The 21467-nt window shown below is 39.1% G+C and overlaps 1 protein-coding gene across 1 annotated transcript in view; it reads left to right on the top strand.

Annotated features, from left to right (window-relative positions):
• Nucleotides 1-853: 853 nt before the first annotated feature.
• The window catches only part of KAT2B (lysine acetyltransferase 2B), a gene marked incomplete at its 5' end in the record, with an annotated part of 30134 nt that continues 9520 nt past the window's right edge, over nucleotides 854-21467 (top strand). Inside the window, 10 exons of the mRNA XM_010177486.2 lie at nucleotides 854-999; nucleotides 1522-1611; nucleotides 3308-3489; nucleotides 5845-6036; nucleotides 8590-8696; nucleotides 10344-10469; nucleotides 12743-12879; nucleotides 14286-14494; nucleotides 17212-17338; nucleotides 20507-20617. Of these exons, the coding sequence (XP_010175788.1) occupies nucleotides 854-999; nucleotides 1522-1611; nucleotides 3308-3489; nucleotides 5845-6036; nucleotides 8590-8696; nucleotides 10344-10469; nucleotides 12743-12879; nucleotides 14286-14494; nucleotides 17212-17338; nucleotides 20507-20617 (1427 nt within the window). The remainder of the gene's footprint in view (nucleotides 1000-1521; nucleotides 1612-3307; nucleotides 3490-5844; nucleotides 6037-8589; nucleotides 8697-10343; nucleotides 10470-12742; nucleotides 12880-14285; nucleotides 14495-17211; nucleotides 17339-20506; nucleotides 20618-21467) is intronic.

Below are 21467 nucleotides of genomic sequence, written 5' to 3'. Positions count from 1 at the left end.
GATCGTTGCTTTTTATAATGCAAATATCTTCTTTCTGGGAATTGACTTTTTGTTTTAAATTGCCTTCTCTCTTCCTGGGGCCAGTTGTTCAAACCAGCTTGAAATGAATTTCCCGCTTCATGAGTACAAACCTCAAGCATTTGAAAATTACAAATATGGAACTGTATTTACCTTTGGAGATTATAAAAGGGAGCTCATTGCTTGGAATTATGATACGTTGCAATATGCATTTTTTGTAAACTTCTGAACAAATGAGCATGTACAATCTCCAAAAGCTTGTTAATGAAGTGTGCACAAAGCATACTTTGACCTTATGTGGTAGGAAAGTAAGAGACTTAGCCAATAATGTCCAGTTTAAAACAAAAAAACCTTTTTTCGGAGCTGGGTTTTGTTTTTGTTTTGTTTTGTTTTTGTAATCTTCACAGGATAAGGTGCTACTTGCATCAACATCTGGTTTACCTAATTTATAGGCATTATGGATTTATTTTCTTTAGTCAAGGCACCTTGTCTCAAAAACATAGCTCTTGGACAAAAATTTATGTATTTATTTATATATTGCAACTTATTAATACAAACAGGACTTGTGTGGTCTGTTTTAAGTGTTAACAGATGCTGTGATTCCAACAAGCCCTCGTTTCTCTGTTGTGGGAATTTCCACCACTGGACTACCTTTACAAATTGCTCCAATGTGACACATATTTCAGTTGCCTCTGATGAGATGTTCTGTTTAAATAGGTTATTACAGGATCAGTGCCTTTACTGTTAGGGCTTAGTTTGAGATATCCTGGGGAATGCTCGTGTTATTGGTTCTCTCAGTCAGCTTTTTACAGCTTTGGATTTTTATTTCGTTTAGCTGCTCATGTTTCTCACCTGGAGAATGTGTCTGAAGAAGAAATGAATAGGCTCCTGGGGATCGTGTTGGATGTAGAGTATCTGTTCACCTGTGTTCACAAAGAAGAAGATGCAGACACCAAGCAAGTCTATTTCTATCTGTTCAAAGTAAGCTGAACTTGTGTGATATCTTCTCAGGTTTGTCACCCTCTCACACTTAAGCCAGTTTCACTGCCCCTCATGCATCTATTGACTTCATCCGATGAGAAGTTTTCTTTTCTCTAGTATGATACTCTAGCGTGGTTAGATGTTGCAGTACCTGCAGTGTACTGTACCTTATTCCAAAAGACATCCAGATGGTTCAGGAGCTAACCCTGAGTCCCATCCATAAACTGTGCATGCAACCACCTGCAAGCCTTACCCTCTTCACTTACACCTGGGGAAAAGTCAGTCAGCACATAGGTGCTAACTAACTTAGCTGCCTACAGGTGCTCAGAGAGGCCCCTTGTACACATTCCCAAGAAGATGTGAAGCCATTCACACTAAAGTGGCTATAAATACAGATGACTAAGCAAGCAGACCTATAGCCAGGAGATTCTCAACACTTGCAAGGTATTGTGGACCTGTGACTTCCATTGACCCTATGTATGCAAATATTCTGATTTTAAAAAAATTGTGTATTTTTAACAGCTTTTGAGGAAGTGCATTTTACAGATGGGAAAACCTGTAGTAGAAGGATCTTTGGAAAGTCCTCCGTTTGAGAAACCTAGCATTGAACAGGTAAACAGCCAACACGTGGGTTTCATTGGTGTGGGTTTTGGTTTTTTTGATTTGGTGGGGTTTTTTGGGTTTTGTTTGTTTGGTTTGTTTTTTTTTGTAAACCTAGGCACTAGTTTTGAAAACATGGCATTATAGACAGTTTGCAGATATTTCTGTATATTACTTAGAAAAAAGTAGGAGACTGTAGGAGACTTCTGCTTCTTCTCCTTCAGTGTTGGTACAATAGTTACATTATTTGACTTCTCATCATTCATCTTATGCTTTAATGAAACTGACTTTTTTGTGGTTTTAGAGAATGGACTTAAAATACTACTTTTATGTGTGGCAGTTCTAATCTTTCTTCGTTTCAAGTGATGAAAAACGCTGTTGAAGTTTTGAAATCCAATATTAAAATGACACTTGTTAACAATCCAATTCAGTGAGATCATAGCCTTCTCTTTCAAAAGGTACACAACAAAACCAAAGCTGAAACCAAAGAATAACTGAGGCTTTTGTAACTCTCAATGGATGAAGAACATAAGACAAATTCAGATTTTGGTTAAGCAGGCTCCTGAGAATGAACTTTTGTCACTCAAGTGGGCCCATTAGCTCCAGTGAGACTATGCAGAGGCTCGCATACCTTCCTGAAACAGGAGCTCAATGTTTTCCCATTAGTGGATGAATGGATGCTCTACTGTTCAACAGAATATTTTAAATGTGAAGACTGTTACATGTAGTAATTATTTCCTTGCAACTCTCACTTCTTATAATTTAGGAAAATCAAAACACTTTATTGCTGAAGTTCTGGGGAGTCTTCACCTTAAGTTCTCTTTTAGCTTGAGTATAAACAAAGAACAAGTGTACGCGATCCTCATACACTCCTAGTCCTTAAAATGTATTATTACAAAGGTTTTGTACAATTAAACTTTTTGTCACATTCTTCATACTGTTCAGTTTGCTTAAGAAAGTAAAACATAAAGAAAAAGGGTAATTCTTTTTGCAGTTTATTTTGAAATAATTTTCCCTTAAAACAGACAAATATTTTTAACTGTTTTTAGCAGTTCAGCAACTCAATCACACAAAATTATTTGCTAAACAGCATTACTAAAATTGATTTGTATGTATTGCAGCACTTTTAGTCACACATTTTAGCTGTCTTCAGTAGTTTTTTTAAAAGTAGGTGATACACAAAGTGCAATGAAGTGACATACTTGTGAAATACTGGCACTTCTTGAAGAGATAATATGATGTGTAGACACAAACTTAACTAAAAGTCCACAAGCCTTAGTTTACTACTGAAAAGTGTCCGGAGAGGTTTTTTGGTGATATGTGATTACAAAGGAGATAAATCATGCAATATGGTTATCAGCAAAACAGTGCATGTGAGCATATAGAAGAAAGCCCCCTGGATATTTTTCTATTCCTTGACAAAGTTTTTTACTTTGAAAAGCAAAGAAAAAATAAAGAATTTTCCTTCTGTCCCTTCAAATCAGCCGCTAGAGGTGGGTAGAATGAGAACATTGCGATGTACCTGCTGCTGTGTACAGAGGGAAGCTTGTGGCAGCTACACAAATAGCCGAGCAAGAAGTTCATGGTCTCCAGTATTTGTTTTCTTTCCCATCTAATGCAAGTTCAGGGTTAATGAACATAAAGTGAGGAATGTTGTAACGCAAAAATTGTGGTTAAATAATTAAAGATAGTTTTCTTCTATTCTAAGGGTGTGAATAATTTTGTGCAGTACAAATTTAGCCACTTACCCTCAAAGGAAAGGCAAACAATAGTGGAACTGGCTAAAATGTTTCTGAACCGCATTAACTACTGGCACCTGGAGACACCTTCTCAGCGAAGACTAAGATCACCCAATGATGATATTGCGGGGTATAAAGTGAATTATACCAGGTAACGCTGCTTTTGCTTGTTAAAAGTCTTGCTTACAAATATGGCAGATACACATTTCAGGAATACACCAGTACCTGTGTGCCATAGGTGCACCTTGTCAGTTTTTGCAGTCATACGGAGTTTATATGAAAACATGAGGATTTTAGTGAGACTATGTCAGAGTTTCACATGCATTCTTGTGTTTTGAGAGATGTGCTTTATCAGCCAAGAACAGAGAGTAGAAGTCATGAATATCGGTATCTAACAATGTTTTCGCACATCCTCTGTTTACAAAGTTGCTCTCGGTCTTCTTAAGATAGGAACCTCATGTAAGATCCTTATTTCATGTTCTAAAAATTCAGGCAATTTGTTATTCAACTTAAAAAAAACCAAAAAAGAAAGAAGATAACATTAAGCATTGTAAAGTGTCACAGTTTGAAACCAAATAATTTAAGATTTGAAAAATTAAAATAGTTTTATAAGTGCTTGAATGCTAAATGATGAATAGATATTATTAGGTTCCTTAAAATGATAGTTCTTGTTATCACCTTTAAATACATTGTCAGAATTGAAAGGAATAATATAGTCACTGAGGGATGAAGAGCTAGGATAAAAAGCCAGGTCTCTTGCTTTTGCTTTTCTCATAACAGTGGTGCGGTGCCTTTTTCAGGTAGCACAGTGACAGTAGTTAAGGTCGCTGCCGGTGCAGGCAGCAGTTAACGTGCTGTCTGTGAGCACAGGCAGCAGCTGGCCAACGTCTCTGTCAGCACACCCGTTCAGAACGGCCAGGGACACTTTTCCTGGCTGCAGATGAGCACCATGTCCTGCTTGCTTTCCTGGTGGCCTTTTTTCTGACCAGCCTCAGCTCCATGAAGGAGAACAGCAAACCTTGCTGTGAGTCGAGGCTGTGGCTGGTGGTAAAGCAGACGGCGCTGTGTCTGTGTGACTGCGGTGCTCTCAGCTGGCCTGTCACCTCAAATAACTACCTGGGGTAAAGGAAAGTTACGGATATCCATGGGGCTTCTAAGACCATATTTGGTGGGTCTTTGACCTCTATGTGTTTGTGATACGGATGTCAGATAGCCAGGGTTGGTTGGAGACAATTTTTACTAGGAATCAATAGCTAGCATTGGCTCTGGTTGGTGACTTTTGCTGTTAATAATTTTGTCACTTTTGGTTTCCCAAACGTTCCTGTTCACAATCCCTAAGGTTCCCTCCGACCCAAGGTGCTGCTGCTTTCCATCTGATCTAACCTGCCAGTGTGAGCTTCTCCCCTCTGTGGTGTTGGAGGCACTGCCTGGGGTGCCGGGGAAGCCGCTGTGTGCCATGGGTACACCTCGTGAATTCTTACAGTCACTGACTTCATTTGAAAACCTGATGGTTTGAGTGAAACTGCATCAGAGCTTCACATGCATTCTTGTGTTCTGAGAGGTGTGCTTTATCAGCCAAGAGCAGGGAGTAGAGGCCTGTGAACAACTGTATCTCACAGTGCTTTTGCAACTCTTGTGTTTGTAAAGATTAAGACATAAGAGTTTGGGAGAGCATTTTGAGACAGGCTGTACTTTGGGTCCAGATGAGGAAACCTGTGGAGGATCCAGCAGTCTGTTTACATCCAGTTCTTAACATTTTCTTTTCATTGTTAGAGCTTTCATAATGGTTGTGGTCTAATTCTGCTAAAGCTGCAGATACCCTTGGCTGTTCACTTACACACAGATATCAAAATGTAACTGGTTTTGTGACCTACATAGTCAGTGTCACTCCTGATTTACCTCTTCATTACTGTGATCCCTTTTTCCAAGAAGAGTAACATGACATGCTATATTTTCATATGTGCTTCTTAATGCAAAACTCATTATGGAGAGAGTTACTGATAAATGAAAGAGTATCAAGTTGGGGTGTTATGGGAAGAAGCCAGCTGCTGGGAGTCCAGTCAGATTGAGGTGAAGCTAATTAAAAGTGTCACCCCTTTTGTGTCTGTGTGGGGAAATGTAGAAGTTTAGAGAGGGGAAAATGGGCCAAGCTAAGGGTCTTCGGAGTTGCAGACGAGATATGGGAGGCTGAATGAATGAGCTGTGGAGAGAATCCCTGACATCAACGTGAATTTGGTGTGATCTATGATTATTGTCTGGAAGAAGAGCGCTTTGTGGAAACTAGACTGCAGATAAAAATATATGGAGACTGAAAAGTAGTTGGCTGACATTTCTTCAAAAAACTAAGCAGTATAAATGCTGCTTAACTCTGTCCAGACTTGACGTAGAACTGATTTATATGGTCATATAGATCTCAGCTGCATTGTAAATGATGTGGGTAGTGGTTTTATTGCATTAATTCCTATGTTAGACAGTGATGATTATCTACCTTTTCCCCCCTTTGCAGGTGGCTTTGTTATTGCAATGTCCCTCAGTTCTGTGACAGTCTACCTCGGTATGAAACCACCCAGGTTTTTGGTAGGACATTGCTTCGCTCCGTTTTTACTGTAATGAGGCGGCAACTGCTGGAGCAGGCCAGGCAAGAAAAAGACAAGCTTCCTCAAGAGAAACGGACACTAATCCTCACCCATTTTCCAAAGTAAGGGGTTGCACTGTGCCTACGTTCAAGGTTAACCAGTAGTATGCAACTTTGGCACAGAAATGGAAAAATTACCTGGAGCTTAAAATAATTCCTCCTTGTATTCAGTACCAAGTAAATACTGCAGCTTTCTTTTCTGCCATAGCTTGAACTAGTGTATCTTCTGTACAGAACCGCTTGTTTTGCTTTGTCCTAGGGCTTTACTTTGTAGAAAGGATTATTCATCTTGCTGGGGTATTGTGCTTATTGCCTATTAGCAGGTGTCGTTGGTCACTTACTTTCTTTTTCTGTAGTCCTTGGGAGCACCGTAGGTCCAGGTCTCCAAAAACATATGCTCACTTCTGCTTTTGTGATGGAGTGGTAAAAAAGGGAGTGTGGTACTGGAGTTTATATACACCTGAGCATTTCAGTTTAATTCAACATCGTAATAGGGAACAAAGTTGTTGCTCCACCCCCAGGAGAGATATGTTCATTTGACAAAGAAGAGAGTAGACAGTATAAAGCTGCATCAGTGAATCCTAAACTCATGAATTTCATATTGACTACCTGTTCCAGTACTGGAACGTTGATGACGATCTCTCACAATTAAACAACAATAATTACATATTGGGGTATGTGGGAGAATGACTTGTCTCAAAACATATTCATCTTTTACAGTCCTTAATTTCAAACATTTTACTGGTGGTTTAAGGGTGGTGGTGGTGACAGGATCATTCATTGTACACTTCCTGTTAAAATAGCGTATCACTTCAAAAATATCCTTATTTTGTGAGGGTGGCTTGGCTCCCTAGCCCATATTTTAAAAGTCTGTCCCTCCTAACAACAAAGGAACTGAACCTACAGGAGAGCTGCTGGCACTGGTGCTATGCAAGCTGCCGTCTGAGGCTAGAGTTGGGTTAGTGCTCAGGGGAATGAAAAATGACATGAGCTTTCCCAAGCTGGGTAGAGCCAGGATTTGTTCCTCCTACTGTTATTAATAGTGTCTTTTACCACTTTGAAGAATGTAAACAGTCTCTGGGGTAGAATGTTATGGATACAGGAATGTTTGTGTACATCTGGGAATAGGATCATGATCTGGCCCTGAAATAGGGATAAAAAAGGATTTAACACTTGTGCTGGTACAAGGAGCAGATTTGAGGGGGAAGGAGGTATGCAAACACCTCTGTGTTTCCACTGCCTTTTACAGCCTAGATAAGTAATTTGAAAAGCATTATTATTCACTGCAGTTCCTTTTAATATTCTGCTGGGGGAAGAAAAGAAAGGCAAGCAGTGTTTGCTGATGATCTGTGGGAAATATGAATAGTGTTTAAAATCTTTTATGGGCTGTACTTGTTGAAAGTGTTTATCTCTCTGCTGATGTTAGACAGAGTGAACCCCATGGAGGAGTTGCAGCTCAGAGCGTGGAGCCGGTGCCTGGCTTCAGTGCAGGGCTCCCGGCTGCTCCTTCCTGGGCAAAGGGAGCACCCACAGGTTATGTCTGTGTGTGTCTGGGAAATAGTCACCAAGGGCTCTGAATGCAGAGCCTCTATGCTGCCTGTAAAGGTGGCCTTTGCTAAAGTTTAATTTGTACTTCTGCTCCATCACAGATGGTCGAGTGGCCATTACAAACTTTTTGGCTATTATCAGCTGTATAGATATCAGGAAACACTGCACATTGCTGCACTTAGGTATAAATGTCCCATATATAAAATACAACAGTAGGACTTGGTGCTGAAAATCCTTATCCTGTTCCAGAAAGTCTTACTCAACAGTCCTGTTGGTTTCAGCTAGATAGTTTCTATACGTATAGATGACTCCAGAGAGTAAAAATGTTCCATGTCAGCTTCTGGTCTGAAAACACCTTTTGTGCAACACAGAATATGCAGCTATCTTGCTTCTGAAAGGGAACTGATGTATTAGCCCTGTGAAGGCAAGCGTGCTGGATAGTCTCATCTGTGGAATTTCTCTCACATATAATAATACTAAGAGAGTTTTAAAATCACACTGTTTCTGTAAGAGTACCCAAGTAAGATTAAAACTAATGTTATGTGAGCAGAAACATGCAATTCAATGTTACAGTAGCACACTTAAAGGAATGAAAATATCTTCCTAAGACCATTGTTAGTAACGAACACTGGGATTTCATAAATCTGTAGGAGGCAAAAAGCAAGTGCCTCTGAAAAACACCAGTTTATCAAAATAGACATAGTCATCATAGTATAACAAGAGTACCTTTGCATCTGTCAACTCACAGCTTTCTTATTAGTACACAGTTTTTTTCTGTAAAAGTAGTTTGTAACTGTTTCTGCATTTGTGAATTAGATAAATATTACTTATAATCAAAGATAAATTTTCATAGGTGAAAGCACTCTGCTCAGTTCAGGTACTTAATGTCTACTCTAGCTTGTGATGTTGTGTGTTTGTTTTGTTTTAGAAAGGAATTGGCCAACAGCATTTTTTTACTGAATCCTTAAATATTTTTAAATTTTAAAAAAGTTGCAAATGCTTATTCTGAAAAAGAGCCTGTTTTGAATGATCCTATTAAGTTAACATTTCAGCTGGTTTTGTGGCTAGGTTTCTGTCAATGCTGGAAGAAGAAGTGTACAGCCAGAATTCTCCCATTTGGGATCAAGATTTCATGGTGTCTAGTTCCCGAACTGGCCAGCTGGGAATCCAGACAGGTAATTTGCATTTAGTTATGGGTAAGAGAGCACCTGATTATAAAGATAAACCTGTAGAAGTGATGAATTCTTAGGAACGAGGCTCAGATATACAGCTTTATAAATAGCAGGCTATACTGAAATCAGTCTGCCTTGAGTAAGCAGAGGTGCCTGACTCTGGTGCTTCCTCATATAAAGATCCCATTTTGACAGTGCAATCCAGCTGATTGAAGGTGCCAATGGAGCAGTTTGGGTGCTGAGGCAAATCGCCGGAGTATTCAAGTGGCACAAGTGCACTCAGTGTGGGCAAGTGAGAATGGTCAGTGGGTAAGTGGCCACTGTGGGTCACGTGCTGGACAGTGGTCCCCTCGCATGAAGACCTACACCAGTCCTCTGACTCCCTAGCAATAGGGAAGTAGGGACCCTCCACATCAGATGTCCCATTGCCTTTGCACACATGCCTTCTATTTTCTTGGGTTTTTTAAATAGCTTTTCCTTGCTTTGTTTCTTATTCATGTGCCTCATCAGCTATTTTCAGTTTTCTTCACTTTTTCTCAGTTAGGGTAAATCATCCCTAAAATTGCACGGGATTTTCTTTCACTTTCCCCTTCTCCTCTTCCTTCCTGCTTAAAAGTGTTAAAATACATTTATGTAGCTGAGGGGTTGACTTCAGTTTTCAGGTGTTTAATTCAATATTTTGTAACAATTGTTGATTATCAGTTGACAAAACCATCATGTCAGCACTTTATCTGATAGTCAATTTCCTAGAGTAGTAGGGAAATTCCACTGTGACAGATACAGGCTTTTTTATGAGAAATTCCCAGTCTGCACCATGAACTGGTGAATTATGCCTTAGGCACAAGTTCATTGCAACCTTAAAATCATGTTGCTCTCAGAGTTCATTCTATCATGTACATTTCTGCAGTGCTTCATCTTCATGTGTACCTCTTAAGCACTGGATTCTTGGCATGAATGGAGCACAAAAGAGCTGTTGCTGGTGAAGGCACTAGGATAAAGGCATGCAAAGGGAAAGACTGCAGGTGTCCGGACTACAAGCTGTCACCTCAACCCTCTGCCTGCCTGCCAAAAGTTCTGACACAAGTGAAAACTGGATGATTTGGGATGAGTGGTTTGGATTTTTTTAGAAAAAAAAAAAAAAAAAAAGAAAATAGAGAGAGATGTTAGTCTGTAGTCTGTAGCCTTTTAAAATAATAGTTTCATCCTCTTAACTGGTGCAACTGTTTCTGCTTTTATTGAGTTTGATTTGTCCAGCCAGTCTTTGAATACTCTTAAAGTGGACAGCTGAAGGTGATGATGAGATTTGGCTTTTCAATAGACCCCTACAAAAAACCTTTTCATGAAGCTAGACGCCAGCAGGCTTGGCAGTGAAGGAAGTTTGTTTTCGTAGTTTGTGCTCAGCACTGCAGAATAATAAAGCCTGATATTTGCAGTCTCTTCCATCTGGCAGTGATGCAGTTGTTTGTTAGGTAGAAGTTTAGAAAAAGATATTGAGATAAAGCTTTAATGTGTCTGCATGGTGGCATTGCTCTGTTAGCTGTTACTTCTCAGGTGGTGGCTGTGAAGTCGGGTCCATCATTGTGACAGTCCTTCAGACAGCACCATAATGGGTACCATGTCCTGATTTTCTTGTCTTTTTTGCCATTGCAGTTATCAGCCCTCCTCCTGTTGCAAGATCTGTTTCATACAGTGCAAGTCCTTCGTCTCTGGAGCAACCCAACAGTGGGAATATGAGTCCTGCTTGCAAAGTTTCTTCTGCCCTTGACCCAAACCTAGGTAACGAAGAAGGAAACTTGCTTTTTGGCTTCTGATGATGTTATCAGTAGTTGTGGTATATGGTGACCGTTGCCTTCACTCTGCAATAGTGACCTTGAGGTGTTTTTGCTAGAAGTTTTTCTCCACTATGGTGATGTTAGTTTCTGCTAGTTAAGCAGAAATGGCAAATGTATTTGAAAAAAAACAGCAGTTTGTTTAAATTCAATTAAAATGAGGAAAGGTCTGCAGGTGTCAGAGGCTGTTGGAAAACACTTTACTTGGAGTACATGTATTATGACTTAAGAAAAAATGTTTAGTTAAATAAAAACAGAGTAGAAGGAGCCATTACATTATTTTTATTTTTTTTTTCAGTCCTTCAAGGTACTGAAATTGCATACATTTGTCTAAGAAAGGAAAGAACAAGTACCCTAACCAGGTTAAATTTAAAACCTGATTGAGGTCAAGTTAAAGGAAAAAAAAAAAAAAAAGTTTTGGGAGAAAAAAGTTGTTGAATGCATAAATTCTGCTAATAAATCATTTTCCAAACACCTCAGGATTAATGAGCCCATCAAGAGAGCTTGTAAGTCAGAGAGATGATCACAAACTCATGTAAAGTAAGTCCTCAAGGAAGTAGAAAAAGCTAAATGAATTCTTAGCCACAGTGTTCACTACAGAGGAACTTGAAGCCCCTAAACTGCACCTTTCTTTGAGGAACAAGTTGGGAAATGGTCTTAAAAGTGAGAATGAGTAAAAGGATTTTTTTTTTTTTTAATTACAGATCAGTAAAATGAGTAGTAAATAGTCACCTGAAAAATTATAATTTTTTGAGCGTGTGAAAAGAAATGCGGAATTGACAAATTAATTATTAAGTTGTGCAGCTGAGCTGTCATTGGAATTGCCCTTGACACTACAGAACTGAAACACAGAGATGCCAAACTAGTTTTTAAAGGGCTTCTAAGAGAATTCAGGAAAGTGAGTTAGAATTCAGAAAAGTCTCCTATTTCACACAATTAGAAGAAACAAAAACTGATTAAGAATGCAATGAATAAATGTGTGAGTGATGTGATGTGTGGAAATTCATTGTGCCTTTTCTAGAGCTCACAAATTGTATGTATCTGAAGGAAATGGTGCATATTTGCAAAAAGTTTTGTGTACTTGGTTTTCCAGAAAATTTTGTTTCAAAAAATTCTGTTTTAATACAAGTAATTAATAAGAAATAAGAAGGAAGATCTGTTCACATATGACTAACTGCTTAAAAAATAAGAAATAAAGAATTTGCACAATCAAGAGAAGTTAATTGCTAAGAAAACAATTGTACTGCTTAAAAGTCTGAAAAGGGAATGAACAGTTTGATCTTCATATATTTAGAATGCTATAGCTGTAAAATCTGTAGAATATATGTAAAACAGCAGGCATAGTGGGCCCTAAACTACCTGGTTGTTTCAGGAAGATGATCTTAGTTATTGTAGATTTTCCTTAGGGGAAAAAAAAAAAACAAAACCAAACAAACCCAAACCAGCTTATCTCACTGCTAAGTGCTGATCACAAAGGTAAAATTCTGCATCCTGGTTCTGACAATAACCCGTAGCAGATTTTTAAGGAAAGAATACAGGAACAAAGTAACCATGGAGTGATATTCATGTTTGTATGCTTTCCTGGTATTTCACAGTTTACTGCTTGGATAAGTCTTAAGCTAGCAGCTGGCTCTATCAGTACCCACTAGTCCTTGGTAGACTTTTCTTTCATGAATTTAACTAGTTGGTTTTGCTATATTACATGTCGGTCTGCAGTTAGTAGGGCAGTTAATAATTAACGTGGTATATTTTGATTTGGAAACTTCATATGGATTTTCTAAGTGAAATATGTATGATCTGTCAGACTGTACATGCTGTTTGGTTTAAAAAAACCTATAATGGATACTTAATTCCAGTGAATCCCAAAATGGGATTTCATGTTATCCAAAAGTATGCACTGTAATTTGTGTATTGAGCACTGACCTTCCAAGACAGCAGCACAGAAGTTCACTGAAGATGATGTTGAAGCAAAAAGTAAAGCAAATAGTTTCACTGTGAATTTACAGTGATATAGGAGGAGGAAAGGTTCATGCTAAAGACAAAATTGCACCAGTGATAAGTATTGTTTGGATTCCATTTCTTTCTGCCTTTCTATAGGGATTTAAAAAAATCCCCAAACTTGGCATACAAATTAAAGAATATAACAGAAGTGCTAGACTTCACAGTACTAGTCTGTTGACAGCTTGGTTCTTTCTAATTTGTCCTGGTTTTGTTTTATAGGGGAAAAGAGAAAAAATAATGAACCCTATTCTCTGGAGGATTCAAAAAGACCGAGGGTTGTAGGAGATATTCCTATTGAGTTAATCAATGAAGTAATGTCAACAATTACAGATCCTGCAGCAATGCTTGGGCCAGAGGTGAGAAAGATATAGACCTGGTCTGTTAGCAAATGGTCTGTTTTCAATGAATGTTCCACATGGATAGAGAATGATAAGCTAAGAGTCAACAAAACTTAACCATGCTGTCAGTAAAAAAAAAAAAAAGTCTTTCAAAGTGTATGAATAGGTGAGCAAAAAGTATTGATGAAATGCATCCTTATCATGAAGAACAGATATACAATTCTTTAATGCATTGTGTACTGTTTGCAAAGAGACTTGGAAACTAGTGGTAGTAAAAATGTAGATCCTGGGTTATTTTGCAAGGTACTTTTGTTACAGAACAGTTCCAGAGTATACTTTTTATTGTTAATCATAGATGTAGCTCATAAGACAAGGTAAATGGGGTTCAAATCTTGCAGCAGAATGAAAGATCCAAATTTAAAACCTCTGTTTACTGTAGAAGGGCTGATCTAAACAGCTATTTGCTCTCTCTTCCACAGTTGCTCTTTTTTCTGCTGGAAGAGAAAAACAAACAGAATTGCAGAATTGTGCCATGTACAGATTTGCCCCCTCTTTTTTTTTTTTTTTTTTGGCTGACTTTTCCTCCTTCTGTTCCCTTTGCCAGGCTATGTTTTGCCAGCAGCTCTTGTTTGCCAAGGTTTAGCTAGAGACTGCTGAAGATTTGGAACCACCTACGTTTCTTACTCAAACTGTGACTGATGGCTCTGCATATTACAAATGCTGTGCCAGTCTGGCTGTTGGGACTGGCAGTGACTAGAAACCCAGCAGCCAAATTTTGCTCTAAAAAGTAAACAGTATGTGCATGCAGAGGTGTTTTGGCATTGTAAAATGATCTTGGAAAAAAAAAAAAAAAAGTTAAATAAATTGTCTGTATTAATTTCATCTCCATTTGAATATATGGATGCAATTGCTAGATATGTAACAGCAAAATTCAAATGTTCCTTTTAGGCTTTTATGGTAGTTGCTTAGATAGTGGAAAGCACTATTAAAATGAAAAAATATGACTTTGCCTGCACTGCCATTAAAATATGTGGTTTGCAGTATTGTGTAGGCAAATCCACTACTTCTGTCCAAGCTGGCTAGACTAAAGAAAATATGAAGACTTAGTTGCACAGGCTGCAACTGGATAAGTGCTGTCCTGCGAGAGATTTTGGAACTTGTTGAGTCATAACCATCACTGTTGTTACCTGATCTTTTCTAAAAGAAGTTTGAATAAGCCTTTGTAGACTGTAGTGTAGTCTTATATCCAGCTTATTTGATGGTGTCACTTCTGCTGAAAAAATGTAGTCACTGGCAGCTCTATTTTTGAAAAAAAAAATGACTTTGAAAAAGAGAGGGTTTTGTCTGTTTGTTTCTTAAGGCTGTAATGTCAGAGGATGTGAAATCTCCAAAACGTGATTTAGTTCCTCTTTTGTGTGGCACAGACCAACTTCCTCTCAGCACACTCAGCGCGAGACGAGGCAGCGAGGCTGGAGGAGCGCAGGGGGGTGATCGAATTCCACGTCGTTGGCAACTCTCTGAACCAGAAGCCCAACAAGAAGATCATGATGTGGCTGGTTGGTTTGCAGAACGTCTTCTCCCATCAGCTGCCTCGAATGCCGAAGGAGTACATCACACGCTTGGTCTTTGATCCGTGAGTGCTGCTGGAGGGGGTTTTGGTGGGTGAGACCGGGAGAGCCACCGGCCTGGTGCTGGTTGCAGGCAGCGGTGCAGGAAGGGGCCAGCCAAGGTGACATGGAGGGCAGCTCTGCCCATGCTATCCTTTTCCCATCTTTTAAAGCCCCCATAACTCCTGGCCAATCTAGTTGGATTGTGCTCAGTTACCATCTCGGTGGCTGTATTAATGACAAGTGGCTTGTAGTTGTGGGAAATGGGCCTGTGGAGAAGGCTCCAGCCTGTCTTGTACTTTTGAATGTTTGAACTGAAAGTCAGAAAGTAATTATGGTGCTTATTAGCGGTCTCCAGGCCCACACTAACCTGCAGGCTGCTCCATCCTCCATGGAGATTGTGAACCAAATGGCAACAGAGACTGAAGTCACAGCATTTAAGGCAGCATGGAACAAATCACTCCTTACCTAATCACATTGCTTTTCTCTATCAGTGCAAGTTTCCTGTCTTGTTTTGGGTGCAACTCTACACCCCAGGCATTTGAAGAGAGACATATTGACTGTAGCAGCATCCACAGGTTGCACGTGGTCCTCCACCTACCCTAGTGTCCTGGTTGAATTGTGCCTTGGCTACTGGAGCACAAAGGGATGTTCTCCTCAGAAGTGTCTGCTTTTCCACCATTATGTTTCCTACAGGACCTGCTTCTTCTTGACCAGTATGTCCTCCCAGAATTTCTGCCTCTGGACAATCCATGCCCAAGGGTAGCCTATGGGCCCACTGTGCTGACAGCAACCCATCACAGTGGAGTGTGCCTGTGGGCTCATTGCTGCATGTCAGCAGAGACCTCGAGGAGCTCTGACTGAGCTGACCACAGCCAACTGCCCAGCCTGGTTGATGGAAGAGCCTTCCTCCGCCACCAGTGATACCAGCCCCTGTCTTTGTGCCCAGTATTGTAGCTGCAGCAGTTGTGAAAACATTTCTGGAACCATTTCCTCTGTTTTTTAGGCTCACGAGCATTCCCTCAGCAATACTCTCTTGGTGCCAGGAAACGCTGCTGCTGCTGGGTCTGTGTGGTCCCTGAAGCACAAACAGCCCAGTGCTGGGAACTGTTGGGCAGGACTTTGGTCTCCAGGTGTAGAAGACTGATCTTGGGGCCTTTTCATGGGTTCTTTAGAGGGACTGTTCAGCACTGTTCTCATGAGGGCCAACACTGGTCCAGACTTTTACCTCTCTACATGGAGTAAATGCTGCTTGATTGGGAGAGAGAGGTAGCACTGGGATTCTGTCTGAGTTTAGGAGCCTTAGCAGCACTGGGATCTCAAGCAGAGGCTCCTGGTTGAAGAAGACAGGTTCCCTCATAACCGAACATTAAGCAAAATTGTGAAGTAGGGGTGTTGAGTCCTGGCCTTCTCTCAAATTTCTCTAGGTCCTCTCTTATTGTGAAAGATTCTTCTAGTAGCCTGAAAGTAACTGCAGGTGTTTTAAGCGCTCTTCAGTATAGATATCCATCTGGAGAGCAGTCTGTGCTTGAGAAAGAGGTATGGATATTGCTACAGCAAGAAAATGCCCTCCTTTATGTGCCTGTGGCAAAACAGTTGACCCAAAGGAAGAGAAGCACATTGCCTGGACAGCTCAGAGAACCCCAGCATCTGCTGTGAATCCCCAGGGTCCTCACACACTGAGGACCTCTGCTGAGTCTTGGATACACACAAACCCACATCAAGTAGTGGATACTGGAGTCCAACAGTCTCTTTACAAATTTCTTTCAGCTATTACCTTATTCTCACCTTTAATATTCTTATTTCAGAAATGGCCATTCTTACTGAATCTTGTCACTTAAACAACTCAGACATGAGTAAACAAAATTAAAAGCTCAAGCTACTACATTGCTGCTGTCATTCTAGAAATAAACAGCACTAAAAAAAGTACAAGAAGAATATAAAAAATCTTCTTCAGTGGTGGCACATAAAATAGAACTACTCTTCAGACCACACTTCTTTGGAAGGGTCTCACTTTTAGCACCAACCTCCCTCCTCCTCAGACTCCAAAGATACCTTCTGTAAATGTGTAGTATATGGAACTGTGTGTTGAATAATCAAGAGAACAGGTGCAGTGTAAATCTTTCCAGACCTTGAGGATTACAGTAAAATTCTTAAACCTTGACACAAGAGTTCAGATTGCACCTCATTATGTCTTTCCTGGCAGTGAATCTAAGTGCAACAGAAATGGATATTTATTCTGGTCTTGATTCCACTAGGAGTGGGTGATTAGAAATACGACATATCATTTCTTGCTTCATCAGCTGCATTTGAAACTGATAGCTTAGCTATAGAGGGTGCCTGCAAGGAAACAGGAATCCTTTAGAAGGGACTTGCTGTCCTGTGACTCCATTAATTTCTAGTTCAGTCAGGGTAAAATCATCCTGAGAACTGCACAATGGCATAACTGTCAGCACTAGGATCAATGAAAGCAATACAACTCTTACTTACTGGGCATTACCCTACTATCTGGGAGTATATGGCAAGGCCAGGACCTTGCTGCATGAATGATGAATTTTATGGTAAATTAAAGGTATAATGTTAAAATAGCAGCTATTCTGTAGATACAGGCAGTTGACAGAGGCAAATACAATTGCATTAGCACCGTGGAAAGAAGTGAATCATGTTTCTGAAAAAAGGACAGTAATGGCACTTTATGTACTATGTACATGAATTAAAGTGACTGTTATTTTTGTTTACTCAGGAAACATAAGACTCTTGCATTAATAAAAGATGGTCGTGTTATCGGTGGTATCTGTTTCCGGATGTTCCCCTCCCAAGGATTTACGGAGATTGTTTTCTGTGCTGTGACTTCCAATGAGCAAGTCAAGGTAAAAATAATTCGCTACTAGAGTTCATTAAATGTATTTGAGTCTCATTTACTACTGCGTATGCTCCTAATTTTCTTCATCACAGTGAATGTATTGATGAGTTGCCAAACAGAAATAGGATTTGAAAGATACATTGATAATGAATATAATGCACAAAAACTAATGTGCAGATTTAGAATCATCAGCATAATAGTAGGATTACTTGTAATTAATTAAATAAATAAAACTTTCTCAACACAATGATAATGGCCAGTAGTCTCCTGTACTATTTACTCCCCTATCTTCAGCAGTTGGCTCTCTGTGTAGTATAGCACCTTATGGTTGGCTGAGCTAAGTTTTGCTTCTCAGTGACAGTAATTTGTGTTCAATCACTTTGTGGCTTTACATGACTTCAATCTAAATGAGATGTATAAAAAAAATTAGGTGTAGTTCTGCATCTCAAAATAAACACATGGTCTATTCTATACACGATTTTTTGCATTAATTCCACAAAATGTTCTCTCAGTGTTGAGAGTTAGTGGCTGCGTTGAAAGAATATAGAGCCCTATGAATACCGGGGATTCTTCCTGCTTTCCCCGGGACTACAGCTAGGTCTGACTATGACCATTTGATTCAGGATTTTGCCTTTAGATGGTGCTGTAGCTTCGTTTTTCATTTGAAACTCTTACAGCTGAGATGTGGGTTAATTCAGCATTTTAGCAGCTGAACATGCAGAAGTTGTGTGCCCTGTTTTGAAGGGAAGAGCTCTGGGAGTGGAAGGCTAAAACAATGGGATTGAAAGCCTGTGACAGTTGTTAGTATTTGGATTATGTTTGATTTTACTCAGCTCTGGTGTTAGAAACGAACATTCCCCTGCACTTAGCAGCGGCCTCTTATAAAAGTATCCAAAGTGTTTTAGCAAATGCAAACAATAATGGAATATGCTGAAGGTATGTCTGTCCTAAGCTTGACTAATTCATAAAAGGTGTTTTCATTCTACTAAAGCAACCAACTGCACTACACAAGTTAGGCTGCCAAAAGTGTGTTGTGATTCTCTAGGAATAACCTTTCAGAATATAATAGAGCAAATAAATCTGACCCCTCAGAGTGCCTCCTAGGTTGCATATGCACACATAATGCACAATTTCTCTGTTACCCTCTGGGTGCCTTACTGTATCAGTTGACTATTTCTGAAAATTTGCCTTCCCCCATTCCTCTCTGAGTAAGGTGACTCCTACCAGCAGGTGGCTGAGAAAAACTAAATGTTCACACATGGGTGAACTGCCTACTCTTGGGATAAATAAATTCCTATTTTAATTCAATTTGAGACTGGAGTAAGAAATACAAGTACTATTTTTCTGTATATGTGATATTTAAAAGTTGGATTGTTTTTGAGATAGTTTGATTCCATGTTATAAAGTTATTTAAAATTTTGTTGTACATGGCTTAGTTTCCTTTTAGGATTGTTAGACTTTGGCAAGTGTTTGTGAGAATGAATAAATCTTGTGAAGGTTATAAAAATAATAGGTCAGCGGAAAATGTTTGGGTTAATTGTCATCATAATTGCTGAAATTTCTTTGAGACATGAAGCTGACACTTTTTGTCAGAGATTACCTGCTTTAGAATTACTGGAATGGACTGCAGTGTTTCAGATGTAAATAAAATGTCAGTCTCTCATAGGCTGTTCCTTTCACCCTGCTGAGGAGAAGGGAAGTGAGGAGCTTGGCTAGCTCATGTACTGCTGCTTGCATTTAAGGAGAACATTTTTACTTAAAAATTTTGGTTCAGAGTTTTTGTCCTCTTCTAAGAGTTTGAGAATGCAAATTTGCAGTTAGAAAGTCTCTTCATTATCTTGAGCACTTCTGAGTTCTAAGAAATGCTGTACCACTTAACATGTCATCAGTTGTCAACCACTTCTTTGTGTGTTTGGTGCCATGCATGATGTGTGCCACTTTACCAAGTGAACATATGGCTTTAAGAGCTTCCTCAAATTCAGAAGTACTTATTTTTTATGCATATGAGGTCTTAATTTTGAATATGAGGTCTGAATACTAGATGCTTCAAACACTAGCTGGAAAGGAAGGACTAATGCACAAATTTGGTACCTAGATTGGTAAGGTTTTAAAGAAAATACATCACTTATAAATTTTTTGTGTTGAGCTTCAGCACTTACCTAACTTGCTTTTATTTGGCTATTTCCATGTTTGAGTCTATTAAATTGTGGATTAAATCAGGAGTATATATTTTCTAATTTATTTTCCTGGCTTATGTACATAAGTAAAAAATTCCCCACTTTTCATGAACAGAGTACCCAAAACCATTCCATGTGTATTTCTGCAAGTGTTCAGTTTTTCTCCATGATGTTTAAATTGGAACATATGCAGGAACAGCACATTATTATGGGCTTCCCTGTCTTATTTTACATTTCTTCATCTCACTATAGCTTATTTGGAAATGTGACTAAATAGAACCTTTTGTTTACTTTGGAGTTGAATGAAAGTGGAAATTATTCCTGTGTGCAGTCCTGCATAGCTATTTATTTGATTGTGGACTCAGTAATTTTCTGGTGCTTGTTATGGTAATAACTGTTTCGCTATTCTCTTTTATGCCCTGTGATAAATTCAGATTATAAATCCTTTGAGTCAGAGGCTGTTTCTACTACAGATACACAGAACACAGTAAAACAGAGATCTTATCTCAGAACACGTCCTCTAGAAGGAGTAATTTTAGTATTCCTACTGGTTTGCAGTTTTGAAGTAATATGGCTAAAAAAGGATGCCCTGCTATTACAATATATGTGGTTTTGTTAGTGATGAAATACGTGCCTATTAATAATCAATATCTAACTAAAAAGAAATAATGTGTGCACCTTGAATTACAACTTCCAGGACAATGTACCTCTTTAGAGCTATGCTTTACCTCCAGAGTTAGTCTAGGTTTGGGTCTCTTAGATTAAAAGTGAATATTTTGTAGTCCCTGTTGGGTCACAAAGATAGCCTTACAAGGCTGAAAACAGTTTGATCCTGAGTGTGCCTCACCAAATTAGTTATGAGAAAAATCTTTAAAACAGGATCTAGAGGAAAAACTGCATTTTGAAAAACAGTCTGTAATGACCCTTGGTCCACAGTTTCTAACATGTGCAGTCCCCAAAGTCTTTGTAATGGCTTTTTCCTTATACATTTTGCACAGGGTTATGGGACTCACCTAATGAACCATCTGAAGGAGTACCACATCAAACACAACATTCTCAACTTTCTCACGTATGCAGATGAATATGCTATTGGCTACTTCAAAAAACAAGTAAGTCAATGTAAGAAATTACTTGGTGCAAGAAATTAACATTTTGCAGTGATGAACTAAACAACTAGACATGACAAAGTAGTTGGATAAAATGAGTAGTCCAATTTTATGTGTATATTTTTCTCTACAAAATGTGCTCTGTGTTCATCTTGTGTAATAATATTGGCTTATAATGCCTTTTACTTTTATGGAAACATCTAAATAGAGGTGTGTGGCACAGCCTGTAATTTGTTGAGTCTAAAAACCAGTTGAATATGAGTTGGCTGCTTCTTCATTCATTCAGTTCCTTCACTGATTCTATAAGAAGTCTAAAGAAGGACTACATATACCTGCAGCTCACAGCTCCTGATTTGAAGCACAAGGTAATTTGTTGAGTCTAAAAACCAGTTGAATAGGAGTTGGCTGCTTCTTCATTCATTCAATTTCTTCACTGATTCTGTAAGAAGTCTAAAGAAGGACTTCGTATACCTGTGGCAGACTAGAACTTGCCTGACCTGTGCTCACAGCTCCTCCTGATTTGAAGCACAAAGTTCATATTTAGGAAGGATTGTGATGTCTAACCTGTCAAATGGATTTGATAGATTAAACAGGTGTCAACTATTTGGTCACATAATAGGGTGAAAATGGAGTCAGATTATTCTCAGAAATGTACAGCAGTAGGACTAGAGGCACAAGCTGGATCATGGGAAATTGCAACTAGATAGAAGGAAATTTTTTTTCTTTTTTTTCTTCCTGTTCTAAGGGTGGTGAAACAGGAATTGTGAAATTGTGAAAACAGGTGAAACTCCTTGGCAGTCTTCAAGACTGGACATGTCGTTGAGCAACTAGATCTGATGAGACCTGCTCTCAG

The sequence above is a fragment of the Antrostomus carolinensis genome, unplaced genomic scaffold (assembly GCF_000700745.2).
Source record: "Antrostomus carolinensis isolate BGI_N321 unplaced genomic scaffold, ASM70074v2 scaffold28801, whole genome shotgun sequence".
Taxonomy (NCBI): domain Eukaryota; kingdom Metazoa; phylum Chordata; class Aves; order Caprimulgiformes; family Caprimulgidae; genus Antrostomus; species Antrostomus carolinensis.
Note: the sequence above shows the minus strand (reverse complement) of the source record. Positions and strands in the feature narration are given on the sequence as shown.